Consider the following 25,785-nt stretch of genomic DNA (forward strand, 5'->3'; position numbering starts at 1 on the left):
CTTCTTACCTGGCGGGGACACACAGTTTCACAGCATATCAAGCACTGGTCAGCCATGTTGTCCTAGCTGCTTGAAGTCTAGCAGTAGGTTCGTAACCATATCAATTATATAAGCTATGGTTCAGTCTCGAAAATTATTCAAAGCCTTGAACTCCATATACGAAACAACTATTACAATGAGACACTTATAAGTGCTTGTATAAAGAAGGTTCCTAACCAGATTAAGTAAGCTATGGTTCAGTCTCGAAAATTATACAAAGCCTTGAACTCCATATACGAAACAACTATTACAATGAGACACTTAAGTGCTTGTATAAAGAAGGTTCCTAACCAGATTAACTAAGCTATGGTTCAGGCTTAATGAGGATTCAATGCATTGAACTCCATATACGAAACACCTATTACAGTGAGACACTTGTGTGGTAGTGTCAAGATTATTCCGCCAGAATGATATAAATCCCAAACCACTTTTCATCACGATGCTGCATCACCACCGTGCAACGGTGCAAGGTATTTCACGTCGCTCGTCTCTCTCTCTCTCTCTCTCTCTCTCTCTCTCTCTCTCTCTCTCTCTCTCTCTCTCTCTCTCTCTCTCTCTCTCTCTCTCTCTCTCTCTCTCTCTCTTATCTCCCCTTCCTCTCGTTTATCTGCCCTCCATCCGGTCCCCTCTCTCTCAGCATTTCTTTCTTTTCAAACAATTATAACAACAACCAAATAATTTATAATGTTTAGGGAAAGGATTTGTCCTATATATAAATGCAGTTGTTATTATAGTCATTAAATAATGTATGGAAAGGAATAATAAAACCTTTACACCTACCATTGCGTAATATTGCTGTGCGTGTGTTCTGCAGCATTTCAAATATACATTTGAAGAAAGTAAAAATACAGAAAAGTACTAAGAACTCAGTGTATGTGGAAGAAAAGGAAGCAAGATTGACGAACAAATTCAGTGCTGTTGCAAAAGCTATACTGGACGACTTTCATCTGATCTGATCTGACCTGAGGAAAAGAAGAACGAAAACATTATAATATTTGAGTAAATACCCTTATTCTGCTAAAGGTGGGCCGAGTTGGCTGTCAAAAATGGGCCGAGTTGGTACAGGCAATGGGTCGAGTTGGCTATCACAAATGGGCCGACTTGGCACAGGCGATGGGCCGAGTTGGTTACATCGAATGGGCCGAGTTGGACCTATACCCCAATAATGGCGTCCAAATCAGGTTGTCGGGACTCTATGAGGGACTCTACAGATCACGACCCAGAAACGGGTTACGCTAAATGGAAGATGCTATAACCCTGCTCGGCAGTGGGGTCCCTCCGGGTCACCCAGATCCTCTAAAATGGGTGCAGGCTGCGGCGTCAGCTGATCGGTTCCGCTAAATGGAACACGCCAGATCACGACCCAGAAACGGGTTACGCTAAATGGAAGATGCTAAAATTCTTTCACAGGAGCTGCCGATACAAAGGCTGGCTGGGAGAAATCTCAAGCCACCTGTGACATCAAGAACAAGATCAAGATCAACACTGGCCGCTGTGGCCTCCTGTTGATGGCCCTTTGCTTCTGCTTCTCCCTCCTTATATTACCAGTGACAGGACCCATGACGGAGGGGGGCGCAGCGAGAGACAGTAATAAGTAGGTGAGCAGACGAGCCAGCAGGGGAAGCAGGGACACGTAGATCTGGATCTGGATCTTAATGCGCAGGGCACCTGTACAGGTGCATAACACATAACAAAACATTAGAACCAGTTAAAACCGTGGCCCTTACAGACTTTCGGTATTTAACAAGTATTTTCAAAGGCCACATGAAGGTTAGTCTGGATCTCGTGAGTGTTTTTTCACGTCCATGGTGCAGAAGCCTTGTCTGATAATTCCTAGGCTCGTAACACTACCCATGGGCACACTAATACAACCTCTGAAGTGTTTGAGAATCTGGAGCAAGGCCATGTAGGAGGCAATGGTAGTGGAGGTGCAGGGTGGAGGTAAGAGAGGCAGGCCGAGGGGTAGCTGGATGGCCTGTGGGAAAGAAGTAATGAGAGAGAAAAATAGAAAAGGAGTTTTTATCTAGTATTACACCCATCTTGCTGTGGAGTTTGATTCAAAATTTCCTGATACCTTATACTATCCATCTGTCTTCATAACCATTTTCTGCAGATATGGATAAAGGGAGGCCGAAGGGGGAAGAAAGCCCTCCCACATTAGGAGGGGATGTTTTTATATATGGACTTTAGCTTCGGTTTAGTATTTTGGCTCTAAAACCCTTAAAAACAGGGAAACAAGTCACTCCAGCCCCTAGTTCTTCTGGCCCTGGTCACTCCGCCCTGCCCCGCGTTCGACCCAAGTCACTCCGGCCCCCTGGGTGCGCACGCGTGTATGAACGTGAGTTTGTGTGGATGTTTTTTTTTTATCCTTAGCAAGTGTCACCAGCGATAGGGTCACAGGGCCCATGCATCTTGAGCTATTCTTTTAATTATCGTAAATTACCTGTGTTTCTCTGGGACTTTCAACAATTACACTTCAGTATAATAAATGACGCTATTGTTAATAAAAATATACCTGATCATTCTTGTTGTTTTATTTATTGGTAAATGAGAGAAACTATAAATTCATTTTTATTAACAATAGTGTCACTTATTGTACTGAAGTGTAATTGTTACAAACCCAGAGAAACACAGGAATCAAGCAATCTGGAGAAAGGTACAGTCACTAGGACTTGCCGTGCCTGATGTCAAACATCGTCCCACACAAGATTATATACGACAGTTAACGGCCCTCCCGTTTCTCCCGGAGGAACATATTGAACAGACGTTTCGTCATTTAGAATCCCGTGCTTGGATACATGGACTGTTGTTAGTAACTTTTAAGCGTAATTTTTAATGTGGTTGTGTTAAGTGTTATTGTTAAGGCACGAACTGCTATCTCACGTCAGGTCCGGTGTACCATTGCCTGCTTTCACAAGTTGATTGTAGTAGGTGAGCTAACACAATAGCCTTTTAGTTGGCCAAGCGGTAGCCGTTATAAGTTCACTTTAGTTCTCTCTCTCACATGGGCAGTTAAAGATGTGAATAGTATTTTAACTATATTAACAGTATTACACAAAAGTTTACAGTTTGCGTGAGCGAGACGCACGAAATCAGAGACAGCCACACCACAGGCCGTGGAGCAGCGGAGCACTGCTCACCAGCCCGTCACTCGTCTTCTCTGCGTTGTTCGCCTGTTTTATTTGCTTGTAGTTCGTCCGGAAGGGTGGGGCTTCCGGTTGATGACGGCTGATGAAAGTCATCATTTGCTGATCCTAGTGTCAGTTCATCACAGCTTCCCATGGCCAAAAGCATGACGTGTTGTTAAACATCCTGTTGTGCGACACCAACTGGGTGTCGCCACACATACAGTCATACATACACATGTACATTATAATATACACATTACATCGCTCGGTTCCCTAAGAGTCGCGACCTCGCGGCTCACTCCACCTTTACAAATTTCTGTACCTACCCATGTTACAGTTGCCCAAAGTGTACTAGCTAAGCGTTGTCTCGTTACAGTTGTTTTAAAGATTATCACATAAGTCAGAGCTCGCCTAACAATACAACATCAGGAAATGCCAATGATAATAATCATGGAAGTAACAAGAAATGGGTAATGCGCATACAGATCGAGGTAATCAGGGCTAGAGTCATGGACGTGGAAGCTGAGTTCTATTCCGAGAAAACAAAATAATAGCTCAAAAAATTATTTACATCATACACCCTAGAAAAATAAATTGACTAAATTGTCATTAGGATACATGGCAATGGAGCTATTTGGAATAGTTAAAAGAAAAAGGAACAATCCTTGAAGAAGATCTGCTACACACTGAACCTTCGAGTCACACCTTGACACAAAACTGTCGCAGAGAAACACTCATCCGTTGCGTGACAATTAATTGCCAGTGTCGTTACCCTCGGCACGCCTTCGAGACGGGTGGGGTTTACAACAATAGATAAGGTTGTTTGAAAAGAGGTAATGTTATCTGTAGAGTCTCCTAATAGTTACAGTGTGATAACAAGGACAAGTCTGGAGAACCTTAGAAGCATCGGCAGTCAGCACCACTAACTCCTAATACTCCGTTTTTCAGGTCTACAGTACTAATAAAAGAAAATACTGTCACCAAGTTGTGAAATCACTGTTGTAACAAATCTCACTGAAATATATAATTCCAGCATAATTGATTAAAGTAATTCCAGCATTAATAAATATCAAATTAAAAAGACAAATTTCCACCTATCCTTCGATCGTAACGAATGTGGATGACTGACATCTGACGCCAAAAATAATTCCCGTAACGGGTAACAGTGGTATGTCAAGCAAAGGGTAAGTAAGACTTGTTTGCATACTTCCAAAGCTTACAGGTATTCACATGCTGGTTACAATAAAAGTTAGGGACAGCATCTGCTCAAGTTCAGTTAAGTGTCATTGCAGAGAAAAAAAGTCTGTTTTAAGCAGAAGCACATGAGGTTCAAGGTTAAAAAGTACCTATCCCTATGTTAGTCTACACCCTCGGTTATTACGGCTCCAATTAAATTAAGAAGACTGACTGCCTTGCATCAACTCAGCAATAAAAGAAAATAGTTGGGTTAGAGTGAAAAGTATTACTCAAGCACTCCCCTCTCGCATGAAAAAAAGATGCAGGCAAAAGCTCAGGAACCAAACATAAATTAGTAAATGCGAGGATGCAGATTATAGTCGTGTGGTGGAAAGATACACAAAGCAGCGTCAGCGCTAGTCTTTGGAGACGATCACTATGCACATTCTGTGTATTAAAAAAAAATAGATCGTAAAGCTCAAATTTCCGTCCACCTATTTATCTGACTATTTCTGCCTAAACCACGGGTAAAAGAACACACCAAGGATTTATTTTTATTTTTTATATTATCGCTGGTGACACCCAAAAAGGTTTAGGTCAGAGGGTCGAAGGCCCCCCTCCCCGACAAACGTGTCAACGGCAAAAGAAGCTTCAAAAAGGATCCAAAATTACTTTAAGTGCCATAAAAGTTGTCTGATAAAACCGTGTAGGTTGTCAGTGGGGCTGTAGTCAAGGGATACTGCACTCCTTCGAAGAGGAACTTTAAGGACAATCATGTACACAAAGAACTATTGTAATAATCTAGCATTGGCTACAGAAATGGTTTCTCCGTCTGTCCAGTTTCCTTGTTTAAAACACGAGATCAAATCAGTAGATAGCCTATATGCGTCCACTGGCCTGTTAAAAAGGACACTCGTTTGCACAGTGTCCACAGCAAAATTTATACCCTTTACGAGGCTGTGTTGCCCATCTTCCCCAAATGTTTCAAGAAAAAGTGACCGAAACGCATCATAATCCTTCCGTCCTGTGAACGCGCTCCTGTTTATGAGGGCCGTGCTCCCGTTCCCGGGATTGACCTTCGAGCAGCTGAGAGATATTTTATCTCCCGGATTTGACACGAATGAAATGTCCATGACAATCTCACTTTGAAACAAGAAGTCCCTGGCCGACTAATCTGCCTCCCTTGCTACCCTGCGAAAGGCCTAACTGCTAACTGCGGGTGATTAGGGGCAGAAGCCACTGTGGGATTAGTAAGGTAAGTAAATACCTCTTGGTTGCTCATGCAGCGTAGAAGGAGGAGCAAGCACCCTTTGAAGACTGCTACACTCCTTACACAACAGTTACTGTTATCCGTGATGGCACTGTCATTTCTTTCTACCCACCCCTCATAGTCCTCGGTGAGAGCTTGTAACTTCGGGTCAGGTTTCTCTGCCATTAAAAAGAGTTACTAGTAAAATGTGGAGTAAAATGGTAAAAGATAAAAAAATATTGCTGCAAAAATAATTAAAGTAATAATCATTCACCGCTAAGTATGTGCTCACTCCTCCCCGATGCTTTTAAAATGCATAATAAAAGAGGAAAAAGAATAATGAGTGAGGCTTAGCAAGACAAAACTTCTCCACTGTGCAATAAAATACACAAAAGAAAGGAGAAAATAGAATGAATGATTATACATAAAATGCATAACAATGTTACTCAAGAAAAATATTAAACTTCTCCACTGAGCAATAAAATACACAAAAGAAAGGAGAAAAGAAAATGAATGATTATACATAAAATGCGTAACAATGTTACTCAAGAAAAATATTAAACATCCACACGCCAGAAAAATCAACAGCTGAAAAATCTAATAGATTAGATACGGCCCCATACGCCTAAACACGTGAACATAATAATAGTAATGCACCTGAAATAATGTTGCAAGTGGTGTAATTACTGAAACCGTATCAATGAGTGTCAGCTAAAATGTGTTAAAAACCTCGAAGACAGCAACTCGATACCCCACTACTCAGTGCCTGCACGTCCTTCGCCTCGCCGGTGGCCGGGGCAGGGCTGCAGGGGTGGCCAGGGTCTGCCGTCCGCCGTCTGGTAGTGGTGGTGGGATGGGCAGCGGGCAGAGTATATACGCCCATCACAGTCACCCCCAAAGGTCCGAGTTGCCTGGCAAAGAAAAGTGCGCACCTATGACTGGTTGTTTCGTAGGAATAAATAAGCACCGAAACACCTCCAAGGAAACTTGGTTGTGTGGAGGTGCGAGGCGGGGCGCGCGGGCTGTGTGGAGGGGCGGGGCGGGGTGTGCTCTCGGGTGCGGCTGTGTGCTGACGCTGCCACCATTTATGTTAGTAACTTTTAAGCATTATTTTTAACGTGGTTGTGTTAAGTGTTATTTTTAAGGCGCGAACTGCTATCTCATGTCAGGTCCGGTGTACCGTTGCCTGCTTTCACAAGTTGATTGTAGTAGGTGAGCTAACACAATAGCCTTTTAGTTGGCCAAGCGATAGCCGTTTTAAGTTCACTTTAGTTCACTTAAGTTCTCTCTCTCACATGGACAGTCAAAGATGTGAATAGTATTTTAACTATATTAACAGTATTACACAAAAGTTTACAAGGGTGGGGCTTCCGGTTGATGACGGCTGATGAAAGTCATCATTTGCTGATCCTAGTGTCAGTTCATCACAGCTTCCCACGGCCAAAAGCATGACGTGTTGTTAAACATCCTGTTGTGCGACACCGACCGGGTGTCGCCACACGTACAGTCATACATACACATGTACATCATAATAAACACATTACACTGTGGTCACTAATAATGACATAGAAGGATATCATAGGAAATTAAATGGTAGTGCAGACAACGCACACATTCCTCTCTGTGTACTTATACCCCTGCTGTACAAAGAAGCCAAGAAAGTACATATTCAGGTGCGGCTGGTCAGGGACGGCAAGCTGTCACGTCATCAGCGACGGAAATATAATTCTTTGCAAGGTCGCATCTTCAATTTGTGGAAAAAGTACTTTAGTTTGCTTTTAGTTTGAATGTTTTATCTGTATTTTCAATACTCGTTACATTATTATTATTATTTTTATTATAATTATTATTATTATTATTATTGTTTTAGGTTTTATCATGTGGTTTTGTTGTTGACTTAAAACAGTAAAGTAAGAACCAATTTCTATTTTCCTGTTACTATTTTCAAGAATTTTGTGCCGAATACAATGAATCATGACTTTTATTTGTATTTTCAGACTTTTTATTAGCATTTTCTTTAATGGTATAGCAGTAAAGGATGACTTTCCTAATGTTCCTTTTAACCAATCTTAAAGTCGTGTTGGCAATGTTAAAAAAAACAATGTTGCAACAGAGAAGAATGTCACTTTCCATCAATACTCGTTTAACCCTCTCGCGCACCGGGACGCCAATGGCGTGTAAATTTTTTTTTAGGCCATTGGCGTCCATTTGAACAAAAATATTACTTTTAAATAGTTATATTCACTCCAATGGCGTCATTTTTTGTTTGAGGGTAAGTTTCCTCACCCTCTCCAAAATGAACTAATTGGCAACACTCTCCGCATCCACAGATTTGAGCGCGGTTGAGAAAACAAAGACAGTTTCCAGTCACTGTCTCAGCAGTCAATCTGCACATCTCACTGCTGTAGGCATGCGCGCGCCCATGCTGCCTACCACATAGCAGTGATAATAGTGTTATATAGTGCAATACAGTGATTTGATTGGGTGTAATTTGTATTCTTTTCTCTTTACAGGCAGTAGCGTATTATATTTTGTGAATTACGTAAGCAAATGAAAGATGGACTTTTTTCAATATTTTTACTTTTCCGCAAATATTTCATGGTGATAATTGTCCGATTGTAGATTTGAAGGAACCATAAGAATCCTGATAAAATTCTGCTATTATAAATACATCTACCCACCTTGAAAGTTGACACACAAAGTTTTTAGTTATGGAGGTGGGAACATGACCTAAGTAGAAAAATTGTTTATGCGCACTTTATTCCATGTCCAAAAACAGACCTATGAATTACTTTTATTATTTCTTTATTGATTCATGAAAAACTGCAACAAATAAGGAAGCCATTTATATATTATGTATAATGATAAATGCAGGTTTGGGGGAAGAAAGTAGCTGAGAAACAAAATTTTTCAACGAGCTAAAAAATTTGCCTCGACCGGCGAGAGACCCGATGTTTGAAATGAGCGCGGAAAAAAAAACTTATTGAAACTTATGGTGCGCGAAAGGGCCGAGTGACCAAGGTGGGAGGCCGAAGTGACCAGGGTTTGGGCCGGACTGACCGAGGGCCGGAGTGACTTGAAAGCTAAAAACAGACCTAGTGACCTGAAATTTCAATATGTTGTAGCTTAGACATAGAGCTTTCCAGGAAGGTATAGCATGCCAAAATCAGATGATGATAAATGTGTACATCCACAGCTGCTGCCAGCTCCTTAACAGGGTCAGCATCCTCAGGCAGAATAAAAGCGTCCTCACTCGGGTCATCTTCCATGACGTCGATGACAATAAACAAGGCGACAATAATGAACGCGACTACACGGTGACAACGTCGCAGCTGGACTGAACAAAGAGCCTAGCAAGCAACAACAAAAAGAAAAGAGAAAGAAGCCTTCAGTTTATCCTAAATCCTTATATTTTACCCAAGATTTCCCACAAATTTACACATTTTTTACTTTTTTCCATAACTGACACTTATTTTTATTATTTTAAGTTTATTTCTTGTCAGGTGGAAAATACTGAATTCTTGTTATTAAATACCGAGTTCAAAGTGTTGGAAATGGAAGATGCATTACCCTAAAATACCAAAAAGTTTCCCTAATAATTGTCCAATTACCCTATTTTAAGGCATAATTTACCCAAAAGTGGAAGCCATGGAATTATTGTGCCATGTGGCTCAAGTGGTGCTGTGTCTGCTCACAACAGACAAGAACAAACCTGTGTGATTTTTAGTGGACTTAAAGTTAGCGGAGGAGAAACTACATTTAGCGGAAGCTAGTTGGTCCACTAACTATTTCCAAAGTTAGCAAAAACACTAATCAGCTATTGAAAAAGTTACCATTGTTAAATAGTAGTTAGCGGATTGGCGGAACCATGCCCACCACTGGTTCTAGTTGGATTAAAATAAGGCAGAGGTGAAGGAGACTTAGGAGACAATGTTAGGTTTGGTTAGATTAAAGTTTGAATATTTTCAGTAAACAGTCATGAAGCACTTTACAATGCTCCGGTATTTTAATATCAGTTGAGGCAATGGCTATACTCTGATTTGTCAACCATAGCTCCCATAGTATCCACTACTATATACTACTGCTGCTGCTGCTACATTAAAACAACAGGAACCATTAGGGCCAGTAAAAACCGTGGCCCCTATTTTCAGACTTTTTCGGCTCTCAACAACTAGTATTTTTCAAGGCTATTAAAGCCACGGTTACACTAGTCACTGCTACCCCTGGGCTGGGCGATTTTGTCTGAGCTGGGCACCCAGCCCAGCCCAGCCAAAACTGCCCAGCCCAGGGTAAATTTGAGTGGATGCGCTGTATCGTTGTTCTCCCAGTGGTATGGCTGGGTGCACCGTGCAAAGTTGCCAGATTGTCTTACTCAGCCTCTTATATTTACCGACGTCCGACCCAAACTGTCTCGAGATATCTCATTGATATGGTTATTCTCTCTCTCTCTCTCTCTCTCTCTCTCTCTCTCTCTCTCTCTCTCTCTCTCTCTCTCTCCACTGAATGAAGTGAATATTTATTTTTCGATAGAAACCTACCTCTTGTTTGATTTACATTGTTTTTGATTTACGCGACCTCTTCAGGGACACAATACTCGCGTAAATCGAGAGTTACCTGTAATGTATTCAAGCATACAACTAAAAGCAAATTATCTTATATAATAAAATATATAAATATTATACTATTATAAAATGAAATTATTAGTTTTCCTGCATAATTAATGATCACTAACAATACACAAATTAATAAAACACAGCACCTTCACACTAGCTTGACTTGGAAACCAGATGTAAACAAACACAGGCCTTTGTCAAGCCAACGCCAACGAAGTCACCATGGTATCCCTAGAAAATTCAATTTCATGGCCGCAAGAGGCCATAATATAGCCTCTTGGAGGGCCTCAACAATATTGGCACAGTCCTCCTCGTTTCCCACATCCATGGTTGTCGTGCTTTGTTTACATCTGGGCTTCTCGGAAGAGTGCAGGCGGCTGGACTGGGCAGGCTTCTATGTGACCCCTTGCGTTGTAAACCTGGCCTACGGCTGGCTTTCAGCCCAGGCAAAATCGTGCAGCCCAGGGTTAACAGTGATTAGTGTAACCGTAGCTTAAGCGATTAGTCAGGTTGTCATATCCGGGTGTCCTGTATGTGAACATGTTCCATAGGCTATGTGGATACAACTTCTTGGCTTTGTTGCAATCATATCAGAATTTACTTGTCTGTATCTGAAGAGACTCAAAGCCTGGCCAGCCCCATAATGGAGAATAATTAAGGAGTTTAAACAAACAGAAGAAAAGTCTCTGGACATAAAGTTCTGACATGGCTGGTTGGGCAAACTCAACAAAATCAATTGGACATCTAGCCGGCCTCTCCTGACACACTGATACAGCCCCTGACCCACCAGCTGAGCAAATATGGCTGTCTGCCCCACTGAACAGTCAAAGGGCCGTATTACAAGTCAAATCCGAGAAGTTTCAGGTCTCTACAAATGTCGCTTTAGGGGCCGTATTACAAGTTCAATCCAAGAAGTTTTGGGTCCCTACAGAGTTCAGGATGAATAACTCTGTAGGGACCCGAAACTTTTTGGATTGGACTTGGAACGGCCCAAAGTAACTCGGTTGGCTGGCTGGGCTCTCAGGCAACATGGCAACGTTGTTTATGCATTGTTTTCCTAGTGTCTAGCATTAGATTGGGATATTTCTGTGTTAATGTCTAAATACTGCAACTCAGAGACTTCATAGCACTGCCAAAATTGAAGGAGTGCTATTCACTCTACATATTGTCTTGGTAGGGTCTGTCTGGATATTGTTTAGTATTCAGATTTTTTCTGTATCCAAATGGTTGGATGAGGGAAGGATTACCATAGTACAACACCTATATACTACTACTTCCAGTACAACTACTACTACTACTACTATTACTACTCACGAACACATTGCAGGTAGAGGTCAGCATGCATAAGCTGCCACAGAGTGTTGAAACCGGAGCCATGTCTTTGTGGGAGTCCCCTTATGCCCCTGCCCTGACTGAGGTCCTGGGCATCCTCAATGAAAAGACCCTGAAGGCCCTCGCCATCACCGCCACTGCCAACCGCCTGCTGCCGGTCAACAAGAAGGGTGAGTAGTGCAGGGGTCAACACTGGGCAGGGCAGCCCTGGCTAGTAGACAGGGGCGGACACACCCAGTAATCTTAAGCAGGCGTACAGGTCTCTTGCAGTAGTGAAGGAGTCTGAAACACTGAAAATTAGACACTACAAGGGAGATATAACTGGGAGATACAGGGGTAGGTGGGGTGAGGTGGGATGAACTAAAGCTTGCCGAGGATGAACTAAAGCTTGCTGAGGATGAACAAAAGCTTGCCAAGGATGAACTAAAGCTTGCCAAGGATGAACTAAAGCTTGCCAAGGATGAACAAAAGCTTGCTGAGGATGAACTAAAGCTTGCCAAGGATGAACTAAAGCTTGCCAAGGATGAACTAAAGCTTGCCAAGGATGAACTAAAGCTTGCCAAGGATGAACTAAAGCTTGCCAAGGATGAACTAAAGCTTGCCAAGGATGAACTAAAGCTTGCCAAGGATGAACTAAAGCTTGCCAAGGGTGAACTAAAGCTTGCCAAGGATGAACTAAAGCTTGCCAAGGATGAACTAAAGCTTGCCAGGGATGAACTAAAGCTTGCCAGGGATGAACTAAAGCTTGCCAGGGATGAACTAAAGCTTGCCAGGGATGAACTAAAGCTTGCCAAGGATGAACTAAAGCTTGCCAAGGATGAACTAAAGCTTGCCAGGGATGAACTAAAGCTTGCCAGGGATGAAATAAAGCTTATCAGGGATGAACTAAAGCTTGCCAGGGATGAATAAAAGCTTACCAGGGATGAACTAAAGCTTGTCAGGGATGAACTAAAGCTTGCCAAGGATGAACTAAAGCTTGCCAAGGATGAACTAAAGCTTGCCAAGGATGAACTAAAGCTTGCCAAGGATGAACTAAAGCTTGCCAAGGATGAACTAAAGCTTGCCAGGGGTGAAATAAAGCTTGCCAAGGATGAACTAAAGCTTGCCAAGGATGAACTAAAGCTTGCCAAGGATGAACTAAAGCTTGCCAAGGATGAACTAAAGCTTGCCAAGGATGAACTAAAGCTTGCCAAGGATGAACTAAAGCTTGCCAAGGATGAACTAAAGCTTGCCAAGGATGAACTAAAGCTTGCCAAGGATGAACTAAAGCTTGCCAAGGATGAACTAAAGCTTGCCAAGGATGAACTAAAGCTTGCCAAGGATGAACTAAAGCTTGCCAAGGATGAACTAAAGCTTGCTAAAGATGAACTAAAGCTTGCCAAGGATGAACTAAAGCTTGCCAAGGATGAACTAAAGCTTGCTGAAGATGAACTAAAGCTTGCTGAGGATGAACAAAAGCTTGCCAAGGATGAACAAAAGCTTGCTGAGGATGAACTAAAGCTTGCCAAGGATGAACTAAAGCTTGCCAAGGATGAACAAAAGCTTGGTGAGGATGAACTAAAGCTTGCCAAGGATGAACAGAAGCTTGCCAAGGATGAACTAAAGCTTGCCAAGGATGAACAGAAGCTTGCCAAGGATGAACAAAAGCTTGCTGAGGATAAACTAAAGCTTGCCAAGGATGAACTAAAGCTTGCAAAGGATGAACAAAAGCTTGCCAAGGATGAACTAAAGCTTGCCAAGGATGAACAAAAGCTTGCCAAGGATGAACTAAAGCTTGCCAAGGAGTTTTTTTTTTTTTTTTTTTACATTGCAGCCTATTGCCAGGTAGGCTTCTTCCAGTGGATGAACCTGATGGTCGGTCCAAGGCTTCTTTCGGTAGGTCCTGATGGTCCCAGCCTGTTCTAGGCGCAGGGTGTTTATAGTGGCGCCATCTTGCATTGGCTCATGCTGCCCTCCCAGAGCTCATCTTTGATCCTAGAATCTAGAGTCCGGGTTGATAGGTGGTCTTCTGGACAGCATGTGGGTAGTTTTAAGCCACTCGGCGGCGGCTGAAAAATCCCAGCTTGGTGGCACCGGGCGGGGATTGAACTCGCGTCCTCCTGAACACGAGGCCGTTACTTTGACGACTCAGCCACTGAACTAAAGCTTGCCGAGGATGAACAAAAGCTTGCCGAGGATGAACTAAAGCTTGCCAAGGATGAACTAAAGCTTGCCAAGGATGAACTAAAGCTTGCCAAGGATGAACTAAAGCTTGCCAAGGATGAACTAAAGCTTGCCAAGGATGAACTAAAGCTTGCCGAGGATGAACTAAAGCTTGCCAAGGATGAAGTAAAGCTTGCCAAGGGTGAACTAAAGCTTCCCTAAGAACCCAAAAGTCTAGGGTTGCCACTGGTCTGAGGATGCTACCTGTGGGCCACCCCTGAACTGCATATGAATAAACACTAGACTGGGAAGCCACTCGCTACACGCAGGACTGGGAAGAGGCTTGTAACGGGGTGGTGGGGGTAAACCTGTGTTCAAACTGTGTCACATGAGGAAAAGTGTGAACACCATAGATCTGTGTGCCCTCCAATGATGATGATGATGTTGGTGATGATAATGATAAGTAATGCATTTTATTTTGTATACCTGGAGAGTCAGTTTACCTTGCTTTGCTGATAACACTAATAATAATAATAATAATAATAGTAATGTTGATAGTAATGCTAAGGAGAATGGCAATAAACTTCTTTTCTCTACAATGAGGACCAGTCCAACATAATAATAATAGTAATAAAAATGATAAGCTATTGAATTTTGTCAGTGATGAAGATTTGTCTAGTCTGCCTTGCCAATAAAACTTTGACTGACAATAGCAATACCAATGAAAAAAATAATACTTACGATAACAATACAGTACAGTAGACCCAAAATTCAATGCGAGATAAGTACGTGCCAAAGAAATCCAAGCAAAATGGAGGTGTTAATTCAATGAGATTAATAGATCTGGAACTGGTGAAACCTTTTTTTTTTTTTTTTTTTTTTTTTGTGTGTGTGTGTGTGTGTGTGTGTGTGTGTGTGTGTGTGTGTGTGTGTGTGAAGGAGTCAGCTCAAGGACACATTATAAGGAAATCTACAAAAAGAAGCGTTCTAAATGGAGGCTCTACTGTACCATTCCTTCGTGTGTGTCAGTGTTGCCATGTCTCGCCCACAGAGGCCACGGAGCTCATCCTGCGCTACACCAACAGCCTGGCGCGGCTCTTCTCCTACAAGAAGATGACGTCGCAGGTGCTCATTGACTACCTGCACAAGAAGAAGGTGCCCATGCGCATCGGGGCCAGCAAGACGGAGCTCATCGACATAGTGAGAGAGGAGCTGGTGAGTAAAAGTGACGATTATTATTATTGTTATTATTGTTATTATTATTACTTTTATTATTACGGATTGAGACTCCTTTATCCGAAACTCCAAAATCCGAAAGTTTTTTTAATGCTGACATGACGCGTCACATATGGAAAATTCCACAAAGTGATGGGAAGGTTCCACCACATACAATCGTGGGACACAAGTGTTGACACACTGTCCACTGAGTTTCGTTCACCGGCCCCGACTTCAAAATATATACACCGCATGGAAAGAGGCTAATGTTGAGATATGTCACTACATATACACTCTCCATAATTTATTAGATATGAATTTGTCAGTTGTGCACACTGATAACAAGTTTGTAATTCGTGGACGAAAATGTCTCTTTACATTTCGTTCAAATTTAGTCAGGGACAGCTAAAAGTTGCTTACAACGCTATTATGCATTTGAATAAATGTTGCATTAATTCTTGCAACGTCCTCGCTAAGAAAACACGAAGAAAACATTGATAACGTGCACAAATATTCTGATACGGTCTAAAAATATATAATAATACCACCGTTTAACTCTCGCTTGACAATGTTATGCAATGACATCATCGACCATGCCAGCCGGTGCATTTAAGAAACTAGTAGGCTATTATGAATTGAATTGAACTACAAAGCTATTATTTTGCATTTAAGAATACTAAGCGATTCGTTTGCATTTATATAGAACTAGGCTATTACTTTGCATATACAAATACTAAGTTATTATTCTGCATTTAAGAAAACTAGGCTATTATTTTTGTTACTTTTTTTTTCTTAAGATAAATTAATCTCTCTCTCTCTCTCTCTCTCTCCAGAATGCACACTGATGACCAAAGCCAAGCAAGTATTTAGCTTATGGAATGTAGAAAATCTTATTACAGAGCGGAGGTTAATGCACTAGTGGAAACAAGAGCATTCATAACAGATTTTTTTAAAGAAACATAATCGTCGTGCAGTTGATGCTCACAGTTTCATAAGAAAAATCCATAAATAATCTCTCTCTCACACCCATACACACTTTGATCCTTGCACACACACACACACACACACACACACACACATACGTCACATATAACTCGAATGTAGCTCTGCTGGATAGTTGCCGTCTTTCGCTAGTGGGGTCCGAAACATTTTGGAAACTGTGTCAACACTTATGTCCCACGACTGTACAGCTGTTGTGTGCTACTCAGGGTTGCCAGGTCTGCGAGTTACCTGCCCGATTGGGCAGGTAAATCGCAATTGGGTGTTGACACCTTGGGCGTAAAAACATCTGCCCGCCACCACCGTGGGTTTTGGGCGGCTTTTGGGATGGGATTTGAGGGGGAGGGAACACAGTCCATGACCTGGCAACTCTGGACTGCTGCTATGCGTTAGTGTGTTGTCAGCAGTCGTCACAGTAACACCTTCGCTCGTTACTCAGTGAGATTACCGCGTGTTGTGTGCTCTGTGCTGTAAAGATATTGTTGAAAATGTCAAAAGGCCCTGCATATTCCGAAACCCAAGGAAATCTGAAATACGCAGCACATTCGGTCCCAGGAATTTCAGATAAAGGATTCTCTGTCTGTATTATTATTATTATTATTATTATTATTATTATTATTATTATTATTATTATTAGGCAAGTCCCTGTTGATTCGCACTTCCTCTTAGCTGGGTTGTGATTGGTTTCTGCTCATTATTGCTTTATGACCTGAATCATTATTATTGTTATTATTATTATTATTATTATTATTATTATTATTATTATTATTATTATTATTATTATTGAGATCCATGACAGGGCATCAAGGGAATCCCTCCTACTATGGCCATTCTCTCTCTCTCTCTCTCTCTCTCTCTCTCTCTCTCTCTATTTAAACATAATAAATAAAATTAGATTACAAAAATAGGCTCAAAGTTACACGTTTTGTGTGTAACTATTCCAAGAGCCTGTGTGTGGGACAAAACAAATTGTACACTGTTCCACAAAAAAGAAAAAAATATTTACCCTGTCTTAACCCTTTCATTGCTAAACGCTTGCAGCGAATGTTAGGCGTATTTGCTGGTGGTGCTAAACGCTCGCTGTGAGCTCCATCCGCACTCAAATCTCCCACGTATGAAAGTGTTCCAACACTAATTCTCACAACACAGGATTGCCAATTGAGTGGATTCTTCACTAAATTTGATGGAAAATCATATCAGCCCAGCGCGGCAAATCTACGGACAAGTAACAGGTGGATGTTCCTGCCCAATATAGCAGCATTTTTGCATAGCTTCACCTATCACCTGACTGATTCTTTGACCAAATAGTTGTAAATATTGCAGTTGGCAATATTCCTTTACCAGAATCTGAAGGAGAGATGTCCACAGTTCTCTCAATATGTCTGATTATCCTGCACACACTGACGTAAGTGTTAACATTCAACACTCCCTGAACGTGCATGTACATTCACAAGAGAGGCATATATAACCAACTCCTATAGATCTGTACCTCCTCTTTCCAATGGTGGTTTTGGTTTTTAGCTGTGATAAATAGTTTTTGAGATACAGAGGTTAAAGGAGACGCCCCATTGGGCTGCCTGACTGCACCTGAGGGAATAGTCGTGTCCCATCCTGCGCTCAAGGAAAGGGTTAAGTGTCAGTTTTCACTTTGTGTGTGTAGCACTATAGGTGTGTAGTACCAGCACACACGGGTGTCTTGAACGCCACCTGTGAGCAGCCAGCTTCACCTGCTGCGTGTTCATGCTCTCCACTTGAAGAGTGGCTGCCGTGAACATATTCCACAGGCGTGTGGTCCTGGCTGAATAGGTGTGCTGGTGCTGCCTTGAGTGTGATTGAGGCACCTCCACAAGCTGGTCACTGGAGAGTGAAGTCCTGGTACGCCTCTGGGCAGTGTGTGGAGAATGTCTCAAGGTGCTGGGTTTTGTGGCACACTACCAGTGCTGAGATGTTGCGGTGATGTTCCAGCGATGTCACGGGGACAGGCGACTGCTGATCCTCCGGGCACTCACTGGCCTCCACCAGATGCAGTGCACGTCGTTGAACTGCATCAAGCCTCTGCATGTGGGCACTCGACATCCAGCACAAGGCACTGTACTTTAGATATGAACGTATCTGTGCCTTGTACAGAGTGAGGATGCCCCATGGGTCAAGGGTTCCTGCCATCCTTTGCGGGCTAGAGACTCGCTGGGAGGCGTGGCGGGCGACAGCTTGAACGTGGTCGTTGAAGCGCAGGCTTTGGTCCACAGACACTCCCAAGACCTTGATGTGGTTCTGGAGGGGCAGACTCTTGTCTCCAAAACCCAGCTGGCCTGAGACTGCTTGAGAGGCGTCTGGGGACCGTTAAATGACCATTACCTGCATCTTCTCCTGAGCGAGGGTGACCTGACACTCTTCTCGCCACTGCTCCATCAGTCTGAGCTGCCTGTTTAACTCTCCGACGGCGCGCTGGCTGTCGAGGTGGCAGTAGGAGCGGGAGAGTGTGCAGTCATCGGCGTAGGCTACCACTGCCGATAGCTGCCGTAGGAGGTTGTCGATGTACTCGTAAATGTTCCACAGGATTGGGCCGAGCATGGAACCCTGTGGAACTGAGGCTTGCACTGGTAAAAGCCTTGATGACTGCCCATTGATCATCACCAGAAGGGATCTTCCCTGTAGGTAATCCTTGAGCAGCATCAGGTCTCCCTGGACTCCCTTAGCCCGAAGCTTTTCAATAAGCCCCACGTGCCAGACCCTATCAGATGCTCCAGCAATATATATATATATATATATATATATATATATATATATATATATATATATATATATATATATATATATATATATATATATATATATATATATATATATATATATATATATATATATATATATATATATATATATATATATATATATATATATATATATATATATATATATATATATATATATATATATATATATATATATATATATATATATATATATATATATATATATATATATATATATATATATATATATATTTTACAGTAATGAAGGCAGATCAAGGGAAAAAAAAGCCTGGCTCTCTCTCTCTGTATATGCTTATCAAATGGTCAGAACACTTAAATTTAGAGGAGTCATTTTTGTGCACTGTAAATATTTGTACCAACTATTCATCTTCAGTTTTTCCCATTCATCCATTCCCCGTTTTGTGAAGGAGGGCAAAGGTTTTTCTTTTACCTATTTATTTTATGCATTTCGTTCCTGCTTTTTTAACGGGGATGAATCATTTTTCTGTCATTTATTTTGCTTATTTCCTCCCTGCTTTTATATACAAGGACTAAGCATTTTTCTTTCATTTATTTATTATTTCGTCCCTGTTTTTGTGAATAAGGACGGATATTTTTTTTCTTTATTCATTTCGTTCCTACTTTTGTGTACAGGGACCAACCTTTTTTCTTTTCTTTATTTTGTTTCACCCCTGCTTTCATAAACAAGGAGGAATTAATTTTCTTCCATTTATTTCAATTATTTTGTCCTTGCAGGAGAAGTCCATCAAGACAAACAAGCCCGACAGGAACGACTACCTTACGCCCTTCAGAACAACATCCAAGGCTCAAGATTCTTCAGTTAGAAAGCGTGGCGCAATCGAATCCCCCCTGCTCTGCCCCCCCTCCTCCAGCACCAGCCTTACCCTAACCACCAACAAAAATGCAGCCGTGAACCTTAGTGTCAATGCAGCAGTAGAGAACATGAGCCTTGACGTTCATATGAGAGACAGCAGGAACGTCACCACCTCCCAGTCTCCACATCCCTGGCCTCCTTCACCCAGCATGAATCTTCACCTAAACACCAGTGGCACCACTGTGAGCCTGGACGTCCAACAGACGTGTGGTGGAGGTGGGGAGATAAGTGAGGTGTTCGCCCGGGATTTCTGTCAGTGGTTCTACACGATGGTGAACCGGTTGCAGCCTGAAGCAGTGCATCTTCCGGGAGACTCACTGACTGTGGATGCATTTGTGGCGAATAGCAGCGTGGACGTTTACCTGTACAGTGGCCAGAAGGTGAGGTGAATGAGATACAATTCAGGTCCATTTTCTTAACCCGGTAGCAGCGGGGATCATGTTTCTTAACCCTTTTATTGCTAAACACTTGCAGCGGGCGTTAGGCGTATTTGCTGGTGGTGCTAAACGCCTGCTGCGACCTCCACCCGCACTCAAATCTACCGCGTATGAGATTGTTCCAATACTAATTCTCACAACACAGGATTGCCAGTTGAGTGGATTCTTCACTAAATTTGGTGGAAAATCATATCAGCCCAGCGCGGCAAATGTACGGACGAGTAACTGGTGGATGTTCTTGCCCAATATAGCGGCATTTTTGCATAGCTTCACCTATCACCTGACTGATTCTTTGACCAAATAGTTGTAAATATTGCAGTTGGCAATGCTCTCTTGCCAGAATCTGGAGAAAAAATGTCCGCAGTTCCCTCATTATGGCTGATCATCACGCACGCACCGATGTAAGTGTTAACATTCAACACTCCCTGAACGTGCATGTATGTTCGCAAGAGAGGCATACATAACCGACTCCTATAGATCTGGACCTCCTCTTTCCAATGGTGTTTTTGGTTTTTAGCTGTGATGAATAGTTTTTGAGATGCAGAGGTTAAAAGAGACCCCCCATTGGGCTCCCCGAGCGCGCCTGAGGGGAGTCTCGTTGCGAGCGCCTAGCAATGAAAGGGTTAATGGTCCCTCCAAGCGAGAAAAAATAAGAAAAAATCACCCCTCACACAAACCATTTCATAATATATATCAACACATTTGTGATCAGATTATGTATCATCTATTTTTGGGGGTTTATATCATGGCGCACAAATTTGGTCTGTCGCTGCTACATGGTAAAGCCGCAGATTTGGCCCGTCGCTGCTACACAGTAAAGCCACAAATTTGGCCCGTCGCTGCTACACAGTAAAGCCACAAATTTGGCCCGTCGCTGCTACACAGTAAAGCCACAAATTTTGCCCGTCGCTGCTACACAGTAAAGCCACAAATTTGGCCCGTCGCTGCTACACAGTAATGCCACAAATTTGGCCCGTCGCTGTTACACAGTAAAGCCACAAATTTGGCCCGTCGCTGCTACACAGTAAAGCCACAAATTTTGCCCGTCGCTGCTACACAGTAAAGCCACAAATTTGGCCCGTCGCTGCTACATAGTAATGCCACAAATTTGGCCCGTCGCTGTTACACAGTAAAGCCACAAATTTGGCCCGTCGCTGCTACATAGTAAAGCCACAAATTTGGCCCTTCGCTGCTCCACAGTAAAGCCACAAATTTGGCCCGTCGCTGCTACATAGTAATGCCACAAATTTGGCCCGTCGCTGCTACACAGTAAAGCCACAAATTTGGCCCGTCGCTGCTACATAGTAAAGCCACAAATTTGGCCCGTCGCTGCTCCACAGTAAAGCCACAAATTTGGCCCGTCGCTGCTACCGGGTTAAACTTATCGGTCTCCCATTACAACTATTTCCTAAGGCCACAGAGAAGATTAATCAGGTTTTCACGGGTGTTTCTTTCCATTCAAGATGCAGAAGCCGTGTAAAACTATCACTAGCATCACAAAACAGTCCATGGAAATCCCAGCAACTTCAAACGAGAACCGAGGCGCTGATATGTTTAAAAATACAGCCCTTAAGCTTCCTTGATCCTTTCTTCCTTCTGTGTTATCTCTGTCAAACAAGACCTTTCTTTCAATACTATGAGGTGAGGTTAGGTTATGCTAGATACAGGTAAGGCTAGGTTAGGTATGGGTTTAGCTAGGTTGTTAATTACAGTTTTGGTTAGGTATTTATTTAACCCCTCCACTGCAATTGGCACGGATTTGGCCTTCACTGGTGGTCTGGTAACATATTATAGTCCCAGGTCTTTCTCTGCCTCTGTGGTGGATAGTGAGTGTTTCCCATGTGGTATTGGTATGCTGGATATCCCTCCCAAGATGCAGGACTTTACATTTTTCTTCATTGAATTGTAGCTGACACTTTTTGTTCCATTCCTGTAGCTTGGTGAGGTCTTCTGGTAGGAAATCCACAGTCAAGGGGTTAAGTATCAGCGTCATGTGTTGTAAATGTATGGGCAGAGTGCTTGTCCTTTTGTACTTTCCTTATATTTTTATGTACGTGTGTATTACATATCTGGATGGCAAGAGCAAATGGTAGATAACTGACTTTCAGGAGCTTCCATGTAGGGCAGGACTTGAAGTAATGAGTTTGAGTTAGATAAATTCATATTCAGTTGATGTAGGCAAGGATTGGTGCACTAATAGACTGGTGGATGAGTGGAACAGGCTGCATAACTTTAGTAATTAATGTACAGGAAGTGATGGATGAGTGGAGTAGGCTTGGTAGTTATGTGGTGTGTGTCAATACTAACATAATGGTGGATGAGTAGAACAGGCTTGGCAGTCATGTGGTGAGTGCCAGTATTAATAGAGTGGTGGATGAGTGGAAGAGGCCTGGGAGTCATGTGGTGAGTGCCAACACTAACAGTGATGGATGATTGGTACAGTCCCACTAGTCATGTGGTGAATGCCAATATTGATAAAGTGGTGGATGAGTGGAACAAGCTTTTCAGTCATGTGGTGAGTAACAATACTAAAAGACTGGTGGATGAGTGGAACAGGCTTTTCAGTCATGTGGTGAGTGCCAGTCTGATAGTCTCTTTAAGATATGGTTTGGTACATTCATAGATAGAGAGGATAGGCCAGGTTAGGTTTACTGAAATTGTGTAGGCTGCCCAAATGGCCTCTCACATACTCCTTGGTTGGTCATGGTCGAACTCTGTCTGTCGGACAAACTCTGTTATCATAAGGCGAAGCAGGATGATGTCATAAGCGTTGAAACGAGGGAAGTTGATATGGCAACAAACAGTGGTACCAGATGAAGCTGTATACCATAGTTTCCACTCCATTCACCAGGGATAGACCGGCTGACAATGTTCGAAGCTGATGTCCGCTGGGTATCTAAGTCAGTGTCAGTATGTTAGTATGGAGACGACTGACAGACGTATGGCTAGCCATGTTGACAGGGCAGGTGAGACCCAATCAACTGACAGCCTCAATTCATCCAGTAAACAATTAACTGTGTTCATCCTGTGCCTGTTAGTGTCGTGCTTCCATGCCTCTGTCCTGCCAGACAGTGTTCGAAGTTCCGAAACTACGAACACGGGCAGTGTATGTTACACCCCTTGGTGCTCGCTGCTGACGTCATCAGCACTCCTTTCTGCTTCTCATTGTTACTGGTAACAGTGGGTGTTCGATGGACAGTGTTCGACCGTGTGGACGGACCTTTAGACACTTCAGCCTTTCAAATCAACAATTTCCAAAGGCCAGTAAGGAGAGGAGTCAGATTTTAATGAGCTTTCTTCTAGGTTCATGGTATAGAAGGTTCAAACTACTACCAAGGTCATAAAACTACCCCTGGAAATATTAACACAACTACGACAGCCTTGTCAAACGTGTGTGTGTAAGCCCCGAAATGTTTAAGAATATGAGCGCTTATGTTCCTGTTTTGTGTGTCCCTGTGCAGGTCGTGGAGAAACACGCGGTGGGCCAGGAGGACGCCTTCACCACCCTGAGGGACACCCTGCTGGAGTGTGGCGTCTGCTTCGCTCCAAACACTGACAAAGGCCCGTGTTGTGAGATGTCCAAGTTTGGCATGGTGAAGCTGCAGTGCAGCGGGACACTGCATCGCTGCCAGGCTTTGGTGGGCGTGTTCGAACAGGAGTTTGGGCTCGTCAGGTGTCCCGATGGAAGGTGGAAAGTCATGGTCCTCAAACTTAATCTCAAGCAAGCTTAAGCACCTGCCTGTCCATCCATCCAGCCCTAGCCAGACAACCTGTGACCTGGGCCACAGAGTGCATTACAAGTCGGTAGTGCAGCTTTGTGTGTGTGACAGGAGTGTTATTATTTTCATACAGCGAGGAGACAGCTAAGGAAAAAAAATAAGCTGAAGACAAATATAACCCCCTAAACACTGCTTTTACAAGAGAAATTAAACAGTGGCCAACAGAGCGGTCAGTTTCAGATGGAGAGTCACCTTGATCCAGCCAGTTCATGTTGTGTGACTATAGCACACTGGCAGAGGCTGGTGGTGTGGCTTGGTGTGGGTGGCTGGTGGTGCCCTGCCCACCCAGCGCCTGGTGACCACACACATCCCCTTCACCAGGAGCATGTGTGAGGGGAGTGTGTCGGTGAGGCTGTGATGTGTCAGGCAGTCAGGGGTGCCTATTTATTGACCATCCTGAAAGGGAGGGTGAACTGAATAGACTACACTTGAGGAAAATTGTCTTGTGCCAAACACTACTGTAAAACCTGGCCTGGGCCTTGGGGCTGCACGGTGCATGTCTAGCTCACCCCCCAAGAGAACTTGACGAAGGGTAGCCGTCCTTAGCCAGAGTAACGCCCAAGGAACAGTTTGTGCCATAGGCGATATTAGGTGTAAGTGTTGCCATGCTGTCAATCACACATGAACATTCATTACATACGCCAGATTTTAGATTTTTTAAGTGTCGTATAAGTATTAACGGATGCGTCTAGTTTGGGTTTTTAATTCCATTTTTGTGACAGAGAATTGTTGGATTTTCATTAAGTTGACATATCACAAACTCATCTGTAAGAAATTGTATAAGAAAATGAACAAAACCATCAAACTTAAGGCCTTCTCCAGCAGGTCCAAAGTCCCACAAAAGATTGAATTAGAAAGCTGAGAAAGTGTAGTCACTGTCCTGCTGGTCCCAACACACACCTCAGAAACTAAAAATTCAACACTTGTAGCTAATCTGTCCCCAAAATGGAATTGAAAAGTTAAACTAGCCACATAATTTTTGGTAAATACCAATAACACATGTAGAAAATCTTCCACAAGTGTTGCTCTGCTGGTGAGAAGTCCCCAAGGATCTGAGTGCATTTGTGTGCCTAGGGTGTGTGTAAGGAGCCTGCCCAATAAAGGAGAATATGTCCTTCATGAGAACCCAATGCCTCCGCCCTGGAATGTACAGTGTGTGTGTGTGTGTGTCCTTGATTAACAAAGCCGAAATGGAACTTGAAACTTGAGCGAATCCTTAATAGTTTTTAATACAAGATTGAAGCAGGATGAAACTGCTTGACCTGAATCCTTCAGAGAGAGAGAGGGAGAGAGAATTACATAGAATTACATAGGAAATCAGACCACACAGACCCCATGGTCCAGACTAGGTGGTCTGTCCTTAAACCTAAGTGAATCTACGCTAATCAGATGGCTCCAAAACGTTGCTTTTCTACTCTAGTTAATATTAAGTTCAAGGAAGTGACGGTCGAGCTTATTTTTAAAGGAGTCAATCGTGTTACATTGGACCACTGACGGTGGGAGCTTATTCCATTCTCGCACTACAACGTTGGTGAAGAAAAATTTGGTGCAGTCTAAGTTTACTTGTCTACATTTGAGTTTTACGCCATTGTTCCTCGTACGCAAAGTGTCATCGATCATAAACAATGTTGATCTGTCTACATTCGTGAAACCATTAAGCATTTTAAAACATTCGATCAGTTTTCCTCGGAGGCAACGTTTCTCGAGAGAACATGTTATGGGTGGAAAGCCTTTCTTCGTAGGGTTTGTTGCGCAAGGAAGGGATCATTTTTGTTGCCTGACGCTGAACACCTAATTTAGCAATGTCCTTTGCATGGTGAGGAGACCAAAACTGTACCGCATAATCCAAGTGGAGTCTGACTAAACTATTGTAGAGTTTCTATTACTGAGTTGATCATGGGATGAGACATTCGTGCGGGTCTAAGATAACAGAGGGTGATCATAGATCGGCACAACAAAGGGAAATTTCACATACTTTAATCACTACACAAGGGGGTAGCCGCTCAGCCAGTAGGGGACCTGCGTAGG

The 25,785-nt window shown here is 42.9% G+C and overlaps 1 protein-coding gene and 1 long non-coding RNA gene across 4 annotated transcripts in view; one reads left to right on the forward strand and one right to left on the reverse strand.

Annotated features, from left to right (window-relative positions):
* The window catches only part of LOC126999252 (uncharacterized), a 40,972-nt gene extending 16,096 nt beyond the window's left edge, over window positions 1-24,876 (forward strand). Inside the window, exons 1-6 of one of the 3 annotated variants that reach the window (XM_050861642.1) lie at window positions 1,491-1,637; window positions 2,270-2,377; window positions 11,533-11,707; window positions 14,731-14,894; window positions 19,403-19,921; window positions 23,440-24,876. In XM_050861642.1, the coding sequence (XP_050717599.1) occupies window positions 2,372-2,377; window positions 11,533-11,707; window positions 14,731-14,894; window positions 19,403-19,921; window positions 23,440-23,709 (1,134 nt within the window). In that variant the 5' untranslated portion in view covers window positions 1,491-1,637; window positions 2,270-2,371 and the 3' untranslated portion in view covers window positions 23,710-24,876. Of the gene's footprint in view, window positions 1-1,474; window positions 1,638-2,269; window positions 2,378-11,532; window positions 11,708-14,730; window positions 14,895-19,402; window positions 19,922-23,439 lie in introns of those variants that run through there. The other 2 variants (XM_050861643.1, XM_050861644.1) reach the window with 2 other exon arrangements.
* LOC126999253 (uncharacterized) lies at window positions 3,065-11,665 on the reverse strand. The gene is made up of 2 exons (XR_007753169.1): window positions 11,520-11,665; window positions 3,065-6,503 (listed from the first exon to the last, which is right to left on the reverse strand). It is a non-coding gene; the product is annotated as an uncharacterized LOC126999253 (long non-coding RNA).
* Window positions 24,877-25,785: the final 909 nt, after the last annotated feature.

Source organism: Eriocheir sinensis, chromosome 16, assembly GCF_024679095.1.
Source record: "Eriocheir sinensis breed Jianghai 21 chromosome 16, ASM2467909v1, whole genome shotgun sequence".
Classification (NCBI taxonomy): Eukaryota; Metazoa; Arthropoda; class Malacostraca; order Decapoda; family Varunidae; genus Eriocheir; species Eriocheir sinensis.